The sequence below is a fragment of the Vombatus ursinus genome, unplaced genomic scaffold (assembly GCF_900497805.2).
Source record: "Vombatus ursinus unplaced genomic scaffold, bare-nosed wombat genome assembly UNPS02014786.1, whole genome shotgun sequence".
Lineage (NCBI taxonomy): Eukaryota > Metazoa > Chordata > Mammalia > Diprotodontia > Vombatidae > Vombatus > Vombatus ursinus.
This window is the reverse complement of record NW_020954564.1, coordinates 912,376-928,771: the sequence shown is the minus strand read 5'-3', so window position 1 is coordinate 928,771 and position 16,396 is coordinate 912,376. Positions and strand designations below refer to the sequence as shown.

General features: G+C 46.6%; 1 protein-coding gene across 1 annotated transcript; it reads left to right on the top strand.

Annotated features, from left to right (window-relative positions):
• Positions 1-3,114: 3,114 nt before the first annotated feature.
• Positions 3,115-16,063, top strand: LOC114046879 (transcriptional repressor scratch 2-like). Its single transcript, XM_027867465.1, has 2 exons — positions 3,115-3,256; positions 15,297-16,063. Exons 1-2 carry the CDS (start codon positions 3,115-3,117, stop codon positions 16,061-16,063), a joined length of 909 nt encoding a protein of 302 aa, XP_027723266.1.
• The last annotated feature ends 333 nt before the right edge of the window (positions 16,064-16,396 follow it).

Sequence of the window (16,396 nt, the reverse complement as noted above, 5' to 3'; positions counted from 1 at the left end):
TACTCTATACAATTCAGTTTCTTCTTCTTTTTAATGAGGGGAATAGACGATATGATTTCTAAGTGACTTTTTAGCTCTAAATCCTGTGATCTTATGCATATACTAAGGGATAGTCTTGAGAGGACCTTTCCATAGACTTCAAAAACTGGACAAGACCTTAGAGATAATTTAGTCCAGGAGTATCCCAACCTTCTTGGATATACTGGGGTTTGATACATATTGACAAATACATAAATGCTGGGTTGGGAGATGTAAAGGCATGGATGCAAAGGTGAGTTGGAAGAATTTTTTTTTTTTAGCAAAACAGAGAAAATTAAGCCTATTTTCATACTGGAAGATTACTTAATGTAATAAGCATTTTTGGTACATCTGTGGTTTCATGTCTAATGTTTCAGAGGGGAAAAATCATTGGCATTGAATTTCCATAAGAACCATTGTGACTATCAGAACAGAGTTTAATAGAATAGTTTCAGAGACATCATTCTAAGCTAACCTCCTTGCTTACAGACAGAGAATTTGAGAGGCCCAAAATGAGGAATCAATTTTCCCAAGGTAATATATCTAGGAAGTGGCTATCAGAATAGGGACTTGAACCTAGGTCTTTTGACTCCCAGCCCAGAGATCTTTACACTGGCTTCCTTAAAATCATCATTATATTTACTGGAAATTGAACCCAGACATTCTCTAAGACAGGAAGGATTCAACCACTGGCCTACCAATGTGAGTTAGCATTTCTTACTCACAAAACCTGGTTTACAATCCAGCTCTGCCACTTGTTGGCCATTTAACCTTGGTCAATTTCCTCATCTGGGAAACAGGGATAAATAAAACTGGCACCATTTCCCTTACAGAATTGTTATAAGGATCAAATGAAATAATGGACATAAAAGGCTTTGCAAACTTTAAAACACTATGTCAGAAATGTCATTTTACAAATAGAGGCAAATAATGCTTAGGGAGGTTAAGTGGAAGTTCAGTCTTATACCTTACAACTGGGACATGCCTCACTCCACCTTCCATGAGTTCCATTAAAGGAAATAATGACATCTCTGATGCAGCATGCTGGTTACTTAGGAAGTACATACCACACATAAAATATGAGAGTACATGGAAAGGTGAACTGGACAAGAACAAGGTGGAGAGCACTGGCAAAAAGGAGACTAAAAGTAGTAGTAGGTCAGCTCTCCTGAGCCAGGTTTGGAATGCAGGTTTTGATAGGTTGTCTTCAAGCCCAAAAGGCATGGGAAAACCACCACCCAGCCAATCAGAACTGTAAACCTGATATCACATGCGCTGCCCTACTGAACAAATTTTGGACAAAGCTTCCTAGATTTAAAATTCTCTTGGGTCCTGGCCTCCAGGGATGGCTTCTCCACAGAGGAAAAATGCCTGCCCACAACTCCCTTGACATATGGTCCACTTATTCTACTGGGCCAAAATCCAAGAGATCTATTCCCCTTACCCATCACAAGGACCCTTCCTCAATCATCCATGGGCTCTTCTAGCCCCTACTTGGCCACCAACAGACAAAGAAAACCATCCTGCCCAGAGAGAGTTTGCTCACTCACTCATGATAAAGCTTTTCTACCAAGATTCCGCTCTCTCTCTGATGCACGTGTCTCTATTGTCTACCCTCTGCTTCACGGAAAGACAGAGCTGAGGAAGTGTCAAAGCCAGTGCCCCCCATAGCAGGAACATGAGTTATTTTATTATTTCTGAACATGAATGGCTGAGCTGTCCTGATCAACTGCTTTTCTGGCTGCTGGAGGTGGGGGTGGGTGGGAGGGGATATTTAAGTATGCTTACTTCTCCTTCATTTCCCAACCCCCAATTCCTGGCCAAAGAAAGTTCTGTCTTAAACCTGACCTGGTTGGCAGTGTTAAGCACAACCCCACCAGAGAAGAGGGGGAGGGACTGCCTTTCTTTTCTTTAAGGCACTGCCCTGACCACTAGCATGCCTGTTCCATGATTTGGGAAACAAGAAAGCCAGAGAGGAAGAAGCATTTAAAGCAGATGGGCAGTGGGTGATCTCACTGTTTCTTCCTTCCATTCCTCTCCCCTTCCTTCCCCCTCCCTTCCCCTCAGGCCTCCTTCTTCCTCTTTCTCCTTTATGTCCCTCATCCTTCTCTCTGCCCCTTCCCCTCTGAATCTGAACCTCCTCCTCTCTCCAATTCCCCTTCTCTATTTTCTCTACTCTAGCCAGCTGGTTCCCTGTTTTTCCCTTTGCCCATGCTTCTGTCTCTTTCTCTATTTTCTTTTTTTCTTCCTGATTCCTTCTCTTATTCCCCCTCCATCCATGAGTCTCTCTATGTGTGTCTCCTTGTCTTTCTCTAATCTCCCTCTTTCTTTATTCTTGGTCTCTAGGCGTCTCTGTCTCTCCTTGCCTTTCTCTCCATCTCTTTCTCCCTTCCCCTTTTCTTATTCTTGAGCGCTATATTTCTCTCCCTCTCTTTACCTTCCTCTTTGTCTCTGTTTCTCCTAGTCTTTCTCTTCATCTCTTTCTCTCTCCTCCACCCCCATTCTTGTTCTTGAGCTCTGAGTCTGTTTTTCCTTGTCTTTTTATTCCTCTCTGTATGTCGTTCTCCTTCTCTCTCATTCTCTCTCTCCCTCCCTCACTTTCTCTGCTCTTGCCTCTGCCTGCTCTGTGCCTCCCTCCCCAGCTCGCCTGCTCTCTCTGCTCTGCTCCGCTCTGCTCTCCGCCCTGCCTGCCCAAGCAGCCGGTTCATGGGGAATGTGAATGATTGTCCTGAGGGACATTTGATGGATTAGAGAGCTAAACAGTTCCATTGCGAGAGGACCACCTGATCTCCAGCCTGCGTCCCATATAAAGCCGGCAGCCGGACTGCTGAGCTCAGCGAGTGTGCCAGGCAGCGCCGCCTCCCCTCCCCTCCCCTCCCCTCCTCTCCGCCCGGGCCCTCCCTGCCTCGCTGCCTAGGGACCGCATGCGGGTAGTGCAGGGAGCTGTCCAGTGCTGAAGAGCCCGCTCTGTAAGGCAACAGCGTCCACATCCCTTCAGCCTGCAGCCCCTGTACCCCCAAGCTTTCCCCCTCCCCTCCCAAGGCCCCACTGAAGTTCCCCGCCGGGCCGACTCCGGCTCCGGCTCAGCACAGCACCATGCCCCGCTCCTTCTTGGTGAAGAAGATCAAAGCAGATGCCTTCCAGTGTAGCAGCGTCCCAGCTCCCAGCTACCACCCCCTGGGACCCGCATATGTGCTGCCGGGCTCCAGGGGGGCAGCCGGCCCCGCCGGGGACAGCGGTGAGTGGGGCCTCGGGAAGGGGGAGGGGGAAATGGGGGAGGCTCTGAAGGGAGGACAAGTCCGAAGGGCTGGATAATCGGGAAGGGAGATCTTGGCCCTCCTTTCCACCCAAATCTGGGAAAACCCCTTCCAAGTGAGGATACCCCTCCCACACCCGCTAACTCCCAGAAGGGCCACAGTGGGAGAAGAAGAGCGCTAAGCAGAAGAGAACAGAGTCAATACAAAGGAAAAAGTCGTTTAGGCGTCCGCCCTGGGCCATGCTCTCAGACTTTGAAAGTTGCAGCCCTGGACTAGGCTGGGCTGAGGAAGAAGGGAAGGGAGAAATCCGTGGACCCCTGAGCGGGCACAGATATAGCTGGAGTATGGAGTCCCTTTCATGTACTAGGGGTGCTGGTCCTGGAGGTGACCCAGGTCAGAGTCAGGGGGTCAATCTTGGCTCTAGGATTCACCAAGGATGTAGTTAGTGACCCTGTCCACACACAGCTCATGTGGGCATAAAGCTTGCTGGTCAGCAGTGACCAGCTGGCTGAAGATTTTGACCTCTATCTGGATCTTCTGCAAAGTGGGAATTCTGGGGTGGAGGAAAACCACGGCTCTCCCTTTCCTGGAACTAAGAATTTTCAGCCTAGACTAGGGTAGGTGCAAAACTAGCTTCCTCCTCCTCTCTTCTCTCCACCCCCCCCCCCCCACCGCGGGAGCTTTTGTTACCCTCAGCCATATGCATCAAGAAGGCAAAATCTTTCCATGGACCTAGCCAGAGAAAGAGGTTTTATTCAAAGGATTTACCTAGGGAAATAGCTACAGATCTTTGAAATAGGCAAGCTTGTACTGGGAAGGAGGAAGATAACCTCCCTAATTGTCTCTCCTTCCCATTCCTGCTAGTTATCTCCTCCTGACCCATCATCTGGGTCTTCTTAGGGTGAGTTTGTGCAAGGAAATGGGATCTGTTAAGGGGGTGTGAGTGGAAAGACTCAGCTGAAGGGGGTTAAGAGGCTGAGACTTATGAAGGAGTGAAAGAAAGCTAGTCTTTCCCCAGGGCCCTCTCCAAGAATCAGAAATGACAAAAGGTTTTCCTTTGGTGAGCCCCTACTGGGCAGGTGCATAGGGAGGAGACATCACTTTGGCAGGGAAAGGTCTGGCATCAGCTGGTGACACAGGCTTCTGGGTTCTGTGTGTGTGTGTGTGTGTGTGTGTGTGTGTGTGTGTGTGTGTGAGACAGAAGGGGAGAAGGAGAAAGCAAAAAAGAGAAGAAAGAGCTAGGGGACTGGAGGAAGAATGGGAGAGAGAAAAAGCAGGAAGGTGGAGAGAGAGAACAAAATGCCACCACTGAGTCAAGATGACCTGATTCCTCCAAGAATTCTAAGTCACTCACCTACATTCCTTCAGTCTCCCAGACTAGGTAGGGAAACTGAACAGGAGATGAACACTATAACCTATCCAAGGTCAAAGAAGTTAGTGGCAAAGACAGGGGCCCCTGTCTAGACCCAAAACTCCCCTCTCCATCAACACACACTTTCCCTAGCTAAGGCCAGTCCTCTTCTGGGCAAGGCCCAAATTCTTCTGGGAGGATCCAGGGAAAGAACAGAAACACTGAAGGTGGATAACTGGTGAGAGGGGACAAGGAAGCTTTATCTGCTGGATCTCTTCAGCTTCTGTCCATACTGGTCCAGGAGAAAAGGCTGAAGGGGGAGGAAGAAGGATTTTGCCAGAGAACATCTTTTCTCTGAAGTAATCTTATTTTCCATCCCCAGTCCAATTCCCAAGGGAAGGCATAGTTGAAGCACCTCCTGTATCTGAATTGCCTCCTCTCTACCCCTCACCAAACACTGGAACAGAACAAAGCCCTTTGGCCTGGATCTCTTCCCCCACAACTCCCCTCCCTCTACATTTTTCTCTCCCCCGGGAACAGAGAGTAGAGAATCACATAATCATAGAATAATAGACTAGGAAGAGCTCTTAGAACATAGAACAAACAGAGTGTTAGAGCTAGACAGGACTCTATAGATCATCTAGTTCAATAACCTCATTTTATGGATGGGGAAACTGAGGCCATAAACCACTCTGTCTTTTCCCTTTTGTTTATAGTTAAAAGGGATGAATGGGAAGAGATCTTAGGCCTGGAATAAGTCAAGGGTAGTAGGAAGGTACCATAAAAGGGATCCCACAGGAAACTGAGAATTTGGAGTCTGAGATGGGGTGAGGGGAGGCAGACAGAATCAGAGAAAGTACCAAAAAAAATCAGAGGCCCCCACCTCTGCCTCCCTAAGCTTGTCTGTTTCTGACTTTGTTTCTCAAAAGCAAAAACAAACTCTTAAGAGGATATGAACTCCTTCACCTCCAGAAACTATTGGAGGGCACCCTGATTGTACAGGCTAGGGTCAGAGCTGGAAGGGAAAGAATCTTAGGAGGGAAAGGGCACTTGACCCAAGCCAGGGTTTCCAGAGATTCAAAATTTATTATTGCCTTGGCAGCCAGGGGCCTGTGCTCAAGGTTGGACATTTCACTCTGGCCAGAGAGAACTTGGCATTTGCAGCACAGCCACCTTGCTGACAAAACCCAATCCTACCCTATTTGTGTAGCTAGTGTAGCCAGAATCATAAGGCTTCAAGGGGTGACCCTACAGGCCAGCATCCCCAAACACTGATAAACCTGGGCATAAAGGGGCTGATAAAGCTGGAGAAGTAGGTGGCATCATAGGATGCCACCTGTGAGGGAGGGGTAATTGATAGGGGAAATGATTCTGCCCCTGGGACCTTCAGGGAGGAGGGTGGGACTCAAGAAGGCTAGGGCTGGTGGGTGGGCGCCTGTTTTCTCCGATCTCCCGGAAATAACCTTGCTGAACATTTGAGGGAAGTGTGAAAAATTGCTGAGCTGAGCGCTTTCTCTCCCAGCGTGTGTGACTGTGCTGTGTAAACAAGGAGAAGGAGAGGAGAAGAGAGGGGAGGAGAGGGGAGGGAAAAAAGGAGGAGGGAAGATAGGAGAGGAAAAGGGGGAGGAGGAGCCCTGGGGCTGCAGACAGTTCCAGTTATTAGAAAGATCCTCTTACAAGGACTGCCTGCATTTTGCAGCCACTCAGCCAGGCTGAGGTGGAGGGGAAAGCTACAGGAAGGGTCAAAGGGAGAAGGGGAGGGGAAAGGAGAGACAGAGGAGTCCATGCCATGTTGGGGAGGGTGAATGGGCAGAGGAACAAAGACTGAACTAAAGCACCCCCAAAGGGAAAGAGAGGAGGTTAGGAGCCTACTAGGGAAAGGAAGATAAGAGACCCTCAGAGGTTACCCAGATTAATGGGGCCATATCCCAGTCCCCTGATAATAGCTGGAGTTGCATTTGGAAATTAAGGGGAAGACTAATTTGTACACAATCATAACAATCTCACATCTCTTTAGGGATTTAGTTTTCAAAGCCTTTTCATGACCACGATCTAATTTGAGCCTCACAGTGCGCATTTAGGGTCACAGCAGCCCTACAACACTCACCCTCTCTGGACCTCAGTTTCCCCCATCTATAAAGTGAGACAGTTAGGTCCAGGGTCTCTGAGACTTCTTACAGTTCTAATGTATAAAGTATACTCACCTCAAATCCCAAGACTTTCTTTCAGGTAGGACTGGGGATAATGAGACAAGTATTGAAGTTGGAGAAACAAACTTAGACTCAGGTTCGATAATCCATATTTCAGGATCTTAAACCCTCCAGCCCCTGAGAAGCAAATATCCAGATCCATGTGGAAAGGGCCTCTGGGGCTCCCCTTCAGTATGTCCTGGGGAGAACTACATCTGAGGGTTTCTATTCCCTTCCCTATTTCACATTCCCATAATGCTTTTCCTCCTTCTTAAGCTCCCACTCCCCCCCCCCCCCCGACAGACACAGACACACACACTTCTGTTCTTTGTCTATTGTGTATCCCTCTATCTTCCTCTGTCCCCCAGTCTCTGTCTCACTATATGTCTCTTTCTATCTCTGTCTTCCAAGTCCATCTTTCTCATTCTCTTTCAGTCTGTTCCTGTTACTAGATGATTTTTCATAGATCCCAGAGTGTCAGCATTGGAAGCAATTTCAGAGATCATTTGAGTTCTACCCCATTCTTGTTTTACTGAGGAAAACACTGAAGCCAAAACAGTAAAGTAAATCCCCAAGGTCACAAAGTGAGTTTGAAACAGAGTTTACAATTGAACCCAGGAACTATGATTCCAGAGCCAGTGCTCTTGCCACTAATTTTAATAATAATGCTAACATAGCTAGCACTTATGAAGGCTTAAGGTTTGCAAAGTTCTTTACATCTATGTCATGCTGCCTCCTGCTGATGTCCTTTCCAAGTCAGAGCCGAGGCTCCTCTCTCTCTCTCTCTCTTTCTCTCTCCCCCCCCCATACACTCTATCTCTTTTTATCTGTCTAGCTGAAACATTGGTTTGCTCTGTCTTGGAGACTCACGACCAACCTCTCCATCTTTCCCCCAGTGCCAGGAGGTATGTGTGTGGAAGGGGGGAAGTTGATGCTTGGAAGTATAAGGCTTAGCCAAGGCACTCCACAACCATCTGCCCCTCAAGCATTTCAGACCTCTGAAAGTTCATCTGTTTCTTGTTTCCCGGAGAGGCCTCCCCACAAGCACTGGGAGCCCTGGACCAAAATACGCTACACTCCTATCCTGCCCCTAGTCCAGGAATTCCCACCCCTTCAAAAACAAAAAACAAAAACAAAACTGTAGTTCATAGGTCTCAGCTCCTCAAGAAACCAAGCCTGAATGTGGATGATGAAGGATCAATGCTGAAGCAATAACGCATTTCTCTCCCCTCCATGGGATACATTAACAATCCCCCAGTGTCAGAGGGAGTTCTCCAACTCTTGTCCATACTCTTATCTATTTGACCACATTACATCAACAGGCTGAACGCTCCTCGCCTCCTGCTCAGGATGGCGCCACAGATACTGATAGGAAATTATTTTAGTCCAGAGCCTGAGAGCCTGTTAGGTGTCTCTAGATGAAGCATCAGTCACAAGTCACCCTCAGATAGTCCCTCTACAGACAGAGAAATCCAAGGCACTTTGTCAAAAAAGTAAAGGGAAGCCCAGGGAGGGTTGGGCGTGCACCCAAGGTTACACAGTGGACCTAGTGCTGCAGAGAATTTGAATTTGATGTTTTCCAGTCCTGCTTCTCTTCTCCCCTCCTCCCTACTATAAATACACGCACGTGCGCGCGCACACACACACCACCACCAACAACAACAACAACAACTTCCCCCTCTAGTCACTCTCAGTACTGAACTAGGAGTCAAGCTACCTAAATTCTAGTCCAGGCTTGATAACTCAATGCATGACCTGGACAAGTTACTTCTCTCTAGGTCTGAATTTGCCCTCTACCAAATAAGAGGGTTGAACTAATTTCTAAGGTCCCTTCATCTTCCCCTGTTGTCAAACTATTGAAAATCTTTCCTGCTAATTCAGCATAACTGGGAATCTCCCAAGTTCCTCCAAAACTCACGGTAAGATCAAGGAAGAGGGAAGAGAGGGAAAGAGAGGGGAAGAGAGAGAACAATGGAGAAGGAAAAGAAAGAGAAAGAGGAGTGGGAGAGAATTACAGAGAGACAGTGAGGGATGGGAAGGACATTGGATTCAGGAGACCTGAGAACCAAATCTTGGTTCTGACAGTGACTAAATTTCAACAAGCCACTTCCCCTCTGAGCCTGCTTCCTCCTCCATTCAATGGGATTAATAGCACTTGCATTTCCTATCTCACAGGGCTGCTGTGAGACAAGTACTATGTAAACCACAGTGCTACTAAAATGTGAGTTACTAATATTATAAAGATTGGGTGCAGGAGAGAGAGAAGGGAATTAACTGAAGGTCCATAGCAGACACTTATCTCCCTTCCCATCTCTCCTCCCCACCAGATCACAATCTCCAGGGTCTTGGGCTGATCAAACCAGTCACAGGATCACAGGATGCAGAGTTGGAAAGGACTTCAGAGATCCTCTGGTTCAATTCCCTCATTTCTATAGGGGAAACTGAGGCTCAGAGGTGAAGTGATTTACCTAGTCACAGTCACTAAGCAGCGAAGTCAAGATTTTTTTAGCCAAGTCCTCTGACTACAAATCCAGCACGTTTCCCACATTACCCTGCTGCCTGGAAAGGACCACAAATACATTTCCATTTTTCATGGTTCTATGGCAGAGAGAACAGAGGATTTGGAGTCAGAAGACTTGGGTTCAAATTCCAGCCCTGCTAATTGCTACCTATATCACCTGTGGGAAGCTATTGAATGCCTTTTGGGCCTTAGTTTTCTCACCTATAAAATGAATCAGTTAAACTAGATAACCTTTAAAAAAGTAAAACTGAACATTGTGTAGTTATCACGATCAAGTTTTTCGTAAGAAAATGAATCTTATGGGTAAAGATGGATATGGAACACTGCATGTACTGTTAGACTCAAATGATGAGTTGGTTCATTTTGCTGAAATGATTCCTTTCTTTTTTTCTCTTTCTTTTTATTATTTTTTGTTATGAGATGGCTCAAAGAGTAGGGAAGGCAGGGAGATATATATTGAGAAATAAAGGTGAGGTTAAAAACAAATATCTAATTAAAAATAAAAATTTAATTAAAAAATTTAACTATCACTAAACATTTTTACATTTTCATAATGAAATAATAAATTTCCTGACCTGTAATTTCCTTTCTACCTTCAATCTCACTATTCTAGGGGACTATCTCCTCATTCTGCCCCCATGTCATCCAGGCCAGGTGGTCTCCAATTTCCTCTCCAGACTCATAATTATTCCTGCCATAATAGGCAGCCCCTTTGAGAATGTGGCCCCAAACGTGGGTGATATTTTTGGGCAAATGCCTGGGAGCTACTCAAATAAATAATAATAAGAGGGAAAAAACGCCAAGCCCTGTGCCCAGGCCTGGGCACGCAGGCGCAGAATGGGCTATTTTTATCTCCAGTTGCTGCTGACAGACCCAGCCTTCTGCTCAGTTGGCTAGAGACAATTTGAGGCTCGAGGCCCCAGCACATTGAGCCAAAGTGCTCTAAATATACCCACGCAACAGTCACTGCCTGCCACTGGACAGAGCCAAGGGACTCATCAAAGAGAGCCAGACTTTCACCTAGCACTTCCCAGGGGTTCTTTGCACTGAGCTTATGTCTGTTTTGACACAGCCCTGAGTTTCCCAAATTCCCTCACAACTTAGAGTAAGCTAAGAGAGACTCATTATGGTGTCAAAGTACACTGAACTGGGAGTCAGAAGCCCTGAGTTCAAATTCCAGACCAAATATTGGTCTATTGTATGACTCTGGACAAGTTACTGCCTTTTTCTAAGCCCCAGTTTTTACCTCAGCAAAATGAAAGGGTTGCTTCCTGAAAGCCTGTCCAGCTCCTTTGGTGCAATGAAAACAGCCATGACTTGGAGTCAAGGGCCCTGGGTCCCTGGTCTTCAAGCAATGAGCTATATTACCTTAGACAAATCACTTCTGTTTTCTAAGCCTGTTTCCAACTCTGTAAAATAGAATAATTTTTGTATTCCCTAAGACTTCGTGAGAAAAGTGCTTTGTAACCTGTAAAGTACAATTCAAATAGGATCTTGTATTAGTTTCTTTTAGTCTTGCAGTGGCTAAAAAGGCCACAGAGAGGAATGGCACTTGAAGTCTCTACCAGTTCATTCAGTAAGAGATCTTACTGGTGCCAGGCATGTCCCAGGGGCTCAGTGAAAGTCTGCTGACTGATAGGTAAAGGGGTGGTACTATGAGGTTGGTCCCTGGGATAGGAGCCTCAGACAGAGGTGCTGGGGTGGGAGGGGGGGGGTGGAGGGAAAGAGGGGGACAGCACAACATGCTAGTAGTCCAGCACATGAAACGATTCATTTTGTCCAGTGAATATCAGCAGGCTCAGCCCTGCCTACCATACCATGGCTTGAGCTTGCAGAGATCTTCAGGAAGACCCAAAGAAGCAGAAGGAGGCAATCTAATTTCATTGAATAGGCCCCACCCAACCTGAACATCTCTGCTATGATCCCAGCATAGTTGGTGGGGTGGGAGGGAAGATGTAAGAACAGAGAATGGAGGGGACAGGACACAGATCTATGATATTAGATGAAATAAAATAGAGGCCATGGAGGTGGAGAAGAAGGATGTAGGAAAGCTATGAGATCCATCAGAGGGGGAAAAAAAAACTGCCTTCCAGAACCAGCTGCAACCATCCCCAGGAGGTGAGCAATAGGATTGTACAGAAAACTAACAGAAGCAGCAGCTTAGCCACCCCTAACCCCAAGGGCAGGGTTCCTATGAAAAACATTCTCCACTGACCCCAAGTTTTGGTCACTACCTTTCCCCTTGGTGAATAGCTTGCCTTGCTCTGCCTTATTTCTGTCTAAGGCACATGATTCCAAGGGATGGAAGCCAGAAGGCTACAGTACTCATATGCCGCCATAAGAGGGCGATGGAGAGACAGCTCCTTTAACCTGAAAAGGTTGGACCAGAGGAGGGTAAGAGACTGGGGCTTTCTGGCAAGGCTAGGGACCACTTTAGGGGGAGCAGTTAGAGAAATCGAGAGGTTATACAGTATCATACAATAGTTACCAATCTTTTCAAGTATCTAGATCTTTTTTTACATCAAAAAATTTCTTGTATCTCATGATTGTAGTACTAATGACACTGAAAAAATGATGAAAATCTGTAAATTCAGTAATACTTTTAAATGAATTTGTATTTTATGAATCACAACTGTATCTACATGCATTTGAAAAGTGGTAATACACATATATGGAAGATATTACTCAGTCTACAGAAGTTATGTTTAGTTATTCACTATTCTGTCATTGCATCATGAAATGGAACCAGCAGCCTCCTAATTCTGTGCTCTGCTCTGGGATCTACTCGTGGAGCTAGGGACATTGGTGGAGTCTAAGAGCATTGGACTTAGAGTGAAAAGACCTGGTTTTCAGATCAATTTCTGATACTCTGGCTGTGAGATACAAATAACTCCCTCTCTCTGCCCTTCAGTTTCTTCCTCTGTAAAATGGGGCTAATAAGACTTGTGTTTCTTTTGTCACAGGGCTATTGTGAAGAAAGTATCTCGCAAACCTTAAAGCAATACAATCCAACCTAATTTACTAAGCACTACGGAAACAGGAGTCGGATATATTAACCCTTAGGATATATTCCTATACCCTACTTACTCTCATCCCAGTTCTAGGGAGATTCCTTTTACAGATCTGTACAGTGCACCTAAAACAAAGAGCCCCGAGGTAGGAAGAAGATCTGGATTCTAATCCCAGCATTGCCTTTAATTCACTATATGACTCTGGACAAGTCACTCACCCTTTCCACGTGTGTTTCTTTCTCTGTAAAAAGAAGACCTTAAGGAGCAGCTAGGTAGAGCAGTGGATAGAGCTCCAGCCTTGGAGTCAGGAGGACCTGAGTTCAAATCCAGCTTCAGATACTTACTGCTGTGTGACTCTGGGCAAGTCACTTAACCCCAATTGCCTCACCAAAACAAACAAACAAACAAAAAAAAGACCTTAAGCTAGATATCTGGTCTTGGAAGTCCATTTCATCCCATGATTCTAAAAGCTACTGTGTGACCTTAAGCAAGTAACTTTCTATCTCTGAGACTCAATAAAATGATAATAATAAAGGGATGATATGAAGATTGGATGGCATTAAGAGGTGAAAATCTTTGCACAGCAAGTGTTATGGGGGTGGGGAGCATTATTATCTATTAATACAATCTCACTTCTTAAATTAGTGGGGTCCATAAGGGCATGAGGAACCCAAGATGATGTACATTTTATATTCCTCCTACCTCCAAAAAAGAATGTAAGTACCTTAAGGGAAAGGACTGTTTTTTTCTTTTGTCTTTGTATGCTTAGCAAAGTAGTTACTTACTACTTATTGAATTGGATTGATACAAGGATGAAGGTAAAGAGATTTCTAAGATGACAGTAATCTCCCAAAAGCCCCAGGTCAGAAGTCACTTCCCCAGGGAGAAACTGAGGTACAAAGAGATTAAGTGATGTACCCAAAGTCACACAGCAAAGAAACAACATAAGCAGAAACAGTTCTCAAAAAGGATCCTGGAGGCTTCACTTGAGAGATGTTTCCCTTTGGGCTTCAATGCAGGCCTGCCTAGAGACAGGGATGAATCAAATGAACTCTAAGGGAGGATTGCCCAGCCCTCCGGGTCTGAGAGGCTACACACAAGGTGGTAGATGGAGACACAAGACCCAGGTGTCCTGGCTCCCAGCCCTGATGCTGTCCCCAGCTGCCCCCCTCCCTCTGCTGATTCATTCTGGTGCTAATCACCCCATTCATTCCCATATCCCCTCAGCATTTCTGTTCTGAGCTGCCAACAGCTGCCTGCCTTTGCACTGCTTATAGATTTCCTCCTTTTTCATCCTTACCCTTCACTTAATGGTCTGGCCTCACTCCCTCAGAGAAAGGGGGGAGGAAGAGCCTGCTCAAGGGGGCCTCTCTGGGGGAGGGAACTGGAGTCTGAACCCTTATACTTTGTACTCTTGGAAACTGAGAAGCTGAGTCCAAGAGGAATACCTCATCCTGATCTCCTTGGGAGGTGGTGGTGCTGTTTTAAGTGGAAAACTCAGGTCCCAGGAGCAGGAAAGAAGTGAAGCTGGTGGTCTAGGACGGTCCAAATTCAGGACCACTTAAGTTTCTGACCATCCACCTAGGAATATAAACTCCTGAGGGCAGACTATGGATTTCTCTTCCTTCTGTATGACTCCACAGAAGCCCCTATTTACTACTTACCCAACAAGGATTCAGAATATCAGAGCTAGAAGGCACCACAGAACATATCTGGTTAGAACTATAAGGATTGGGAGTCAGTGTGTGTGTAGGGGAAAGGGCACTGGCAATAGAGTCAGAGAACTTGGCTTTGAATCCTTTATCTGCTATATATGACCTTGGGCAAATTTGTTAACCTTTCACAGAGTCATCCATATAAAAGAAGGAGTTGGAATCTCCAAGGTCTTACCCACTTTGAAATCCTATTGAACTTAGAACATGGATTGTTAGAGATGGAAACTTAAAACACAGCATGTGAAAGCTTATGGAGAGTACTTAGAATATAGAGGTCATGAAGTTTTCTACTACTTTAAATTTGTTTTTAAATTTTGATACGTTTTGTTCTTACATCCTCATTTCCTAATATATCCCAGTACCCAAAGAGCCATCTCCTTGTAACAAAAATTAAAGAGAAAAACAAGCAGTTCAGTAAACCAACCAAAAACATCAACCAATTCTAACAATACATATAATTGTCCATATCCATAGTCCCCCACTTCCGCATAGAAGGGGGTGACAGTAATTGCATTTTTTCATCTCTTCTCTGGAGCTAACTTTGATCATTTCAACTACATAGAATAAATTACATATTCAGTTTTAGATTTTGGCTTCTTTCCATTCACATTATTATAAAGATGAGATACACTGTTTTACTGGTTCTGTGTTCTTCACTCTGCATTAGTTCAATTCTTCTCATGCTTCTCCAAACTCTTCATATCATCTTTTCTTATGGAGCAAGAATATTACATTACATAAATGTATCACAGTGTGTTTAGCAATTTACAATGTTGTTGTTCAGTCCTGTCCAACTCTTCCTGACCCCATTTGAAGTTCTCTTGGCAAGGATACTGGAGTGGGTTTGCCATTTCCTCTCCAGCTCATTTTACAGATGAGGAAACTGAGGCAAACAGTGTTAAATGACTCTCCCAGGGTCACCTAGCTAGTAAGTGACTGAGACCAGATTTGAACTCAGGAAAGTAAGTCTTCCTGACTTTAGGCCAGGCACTCTATCCATTGCTCCACCTAGCTGCCCAAACAACGGAGAGAAGAGGAATATAAAGTCCAGAAAGAAGTGTTTGACCCAAAGAGGATTCCCAGAGATGGGCATTCATTGGCACCTACTGTGTGCAAAGACCTGTGCTGGGGATCTGGGGTATGTAATTTGAGAACTGGTCCCTGTCTCCCCAGAGCTGACCGTCTGATAGACCCTGCCTAACTCTTCCTTGTGTGTGTGTACCTGCCCATCCAGGCTATGCTCCACACTGCCTTCCGCCCCCCAGCTATGACAGCGAAAAGAAACCGGGGCTGGAACTGGCGCCGTCGGAAGCTGCGTACCCACCAGCTACTGAGGAGTACAGCGACCCAGAGAGCCCGCAGTCGAGCCTGTCGGCGCGCTACTTCCGAGGGGAGGCAGCCGTGACGGACAGCTACTCCATGGATGCCTTCTTCATCTCCGACGGGCGTTCCCGGAGACGCGGGGCTGGGGATGCCCGGGGGGCAGGGGGCGGGAACGGGCCTGGGGGAACTGGGGGTGGAAGTGGGGGGCACCGACATTCATGCGGTGAGTGCGGCAAGACGTACGCCACGTCGTCCAACCTAAGCCGGCACAAGCAGACGCACCGCAGCCTGGACAGCAAGCTGGCGCGCAAATGTCCGACGTGCGGCAAGGCCTACGTATCCATGCCGGCTCTGGCCATGCATGTGCTCACGCACAACTTGCGCCACAAATGCGGTGTCTGCGGCAAGGCGTTCTCCCGGCCCTGGCTGCTGCAGGGTCACATGCGCTCGCACACGGGCGAGAAGCCCTTCGGCTGCTCGCACTGTGGCAAAGCGTTCGCCGACCGCTCTAACCTGAGAGCGCACATGCAAACGCACTCGGCCTTCAAGCACTATAAGTGCCGCCAGTGCGAGAAGACCTTCGCGCTTAAGTCCTACCTCAACAAGCACTGCGAAGCCGCCTGCTTCAAAGGCGCTGAGCACGCTTGCACCGCCTCCACCGCCACCCTGGACAACTAATTCAACCCCGCCCTCTCTGGCCAGGCCCTTCCCCCATCTCCTCTCCGCCCAGTCGCAGGTCCGCTACGGTTCAGTTCAAACTCCGCCCTTTCTTCATCCCTAATTCTATCCTCTTCCCATTATAAACTCGGTCCGGCCACCTCACCCCATCCCACTCTAGCTCAACCTAAGTACCTCTCATTAGCATAAATTATATCCCTTACCCCATCCAAGGCCAGGCCCAAACTCTCCCTGCCCTCCTCCTCGCTTTACAATCCAGGGACTGCCTAGTCTAAGGACTGCATGTCTTTCCCCCCAGGCCCATTTACACTCAAACCCAACCTCTGAAGCTCA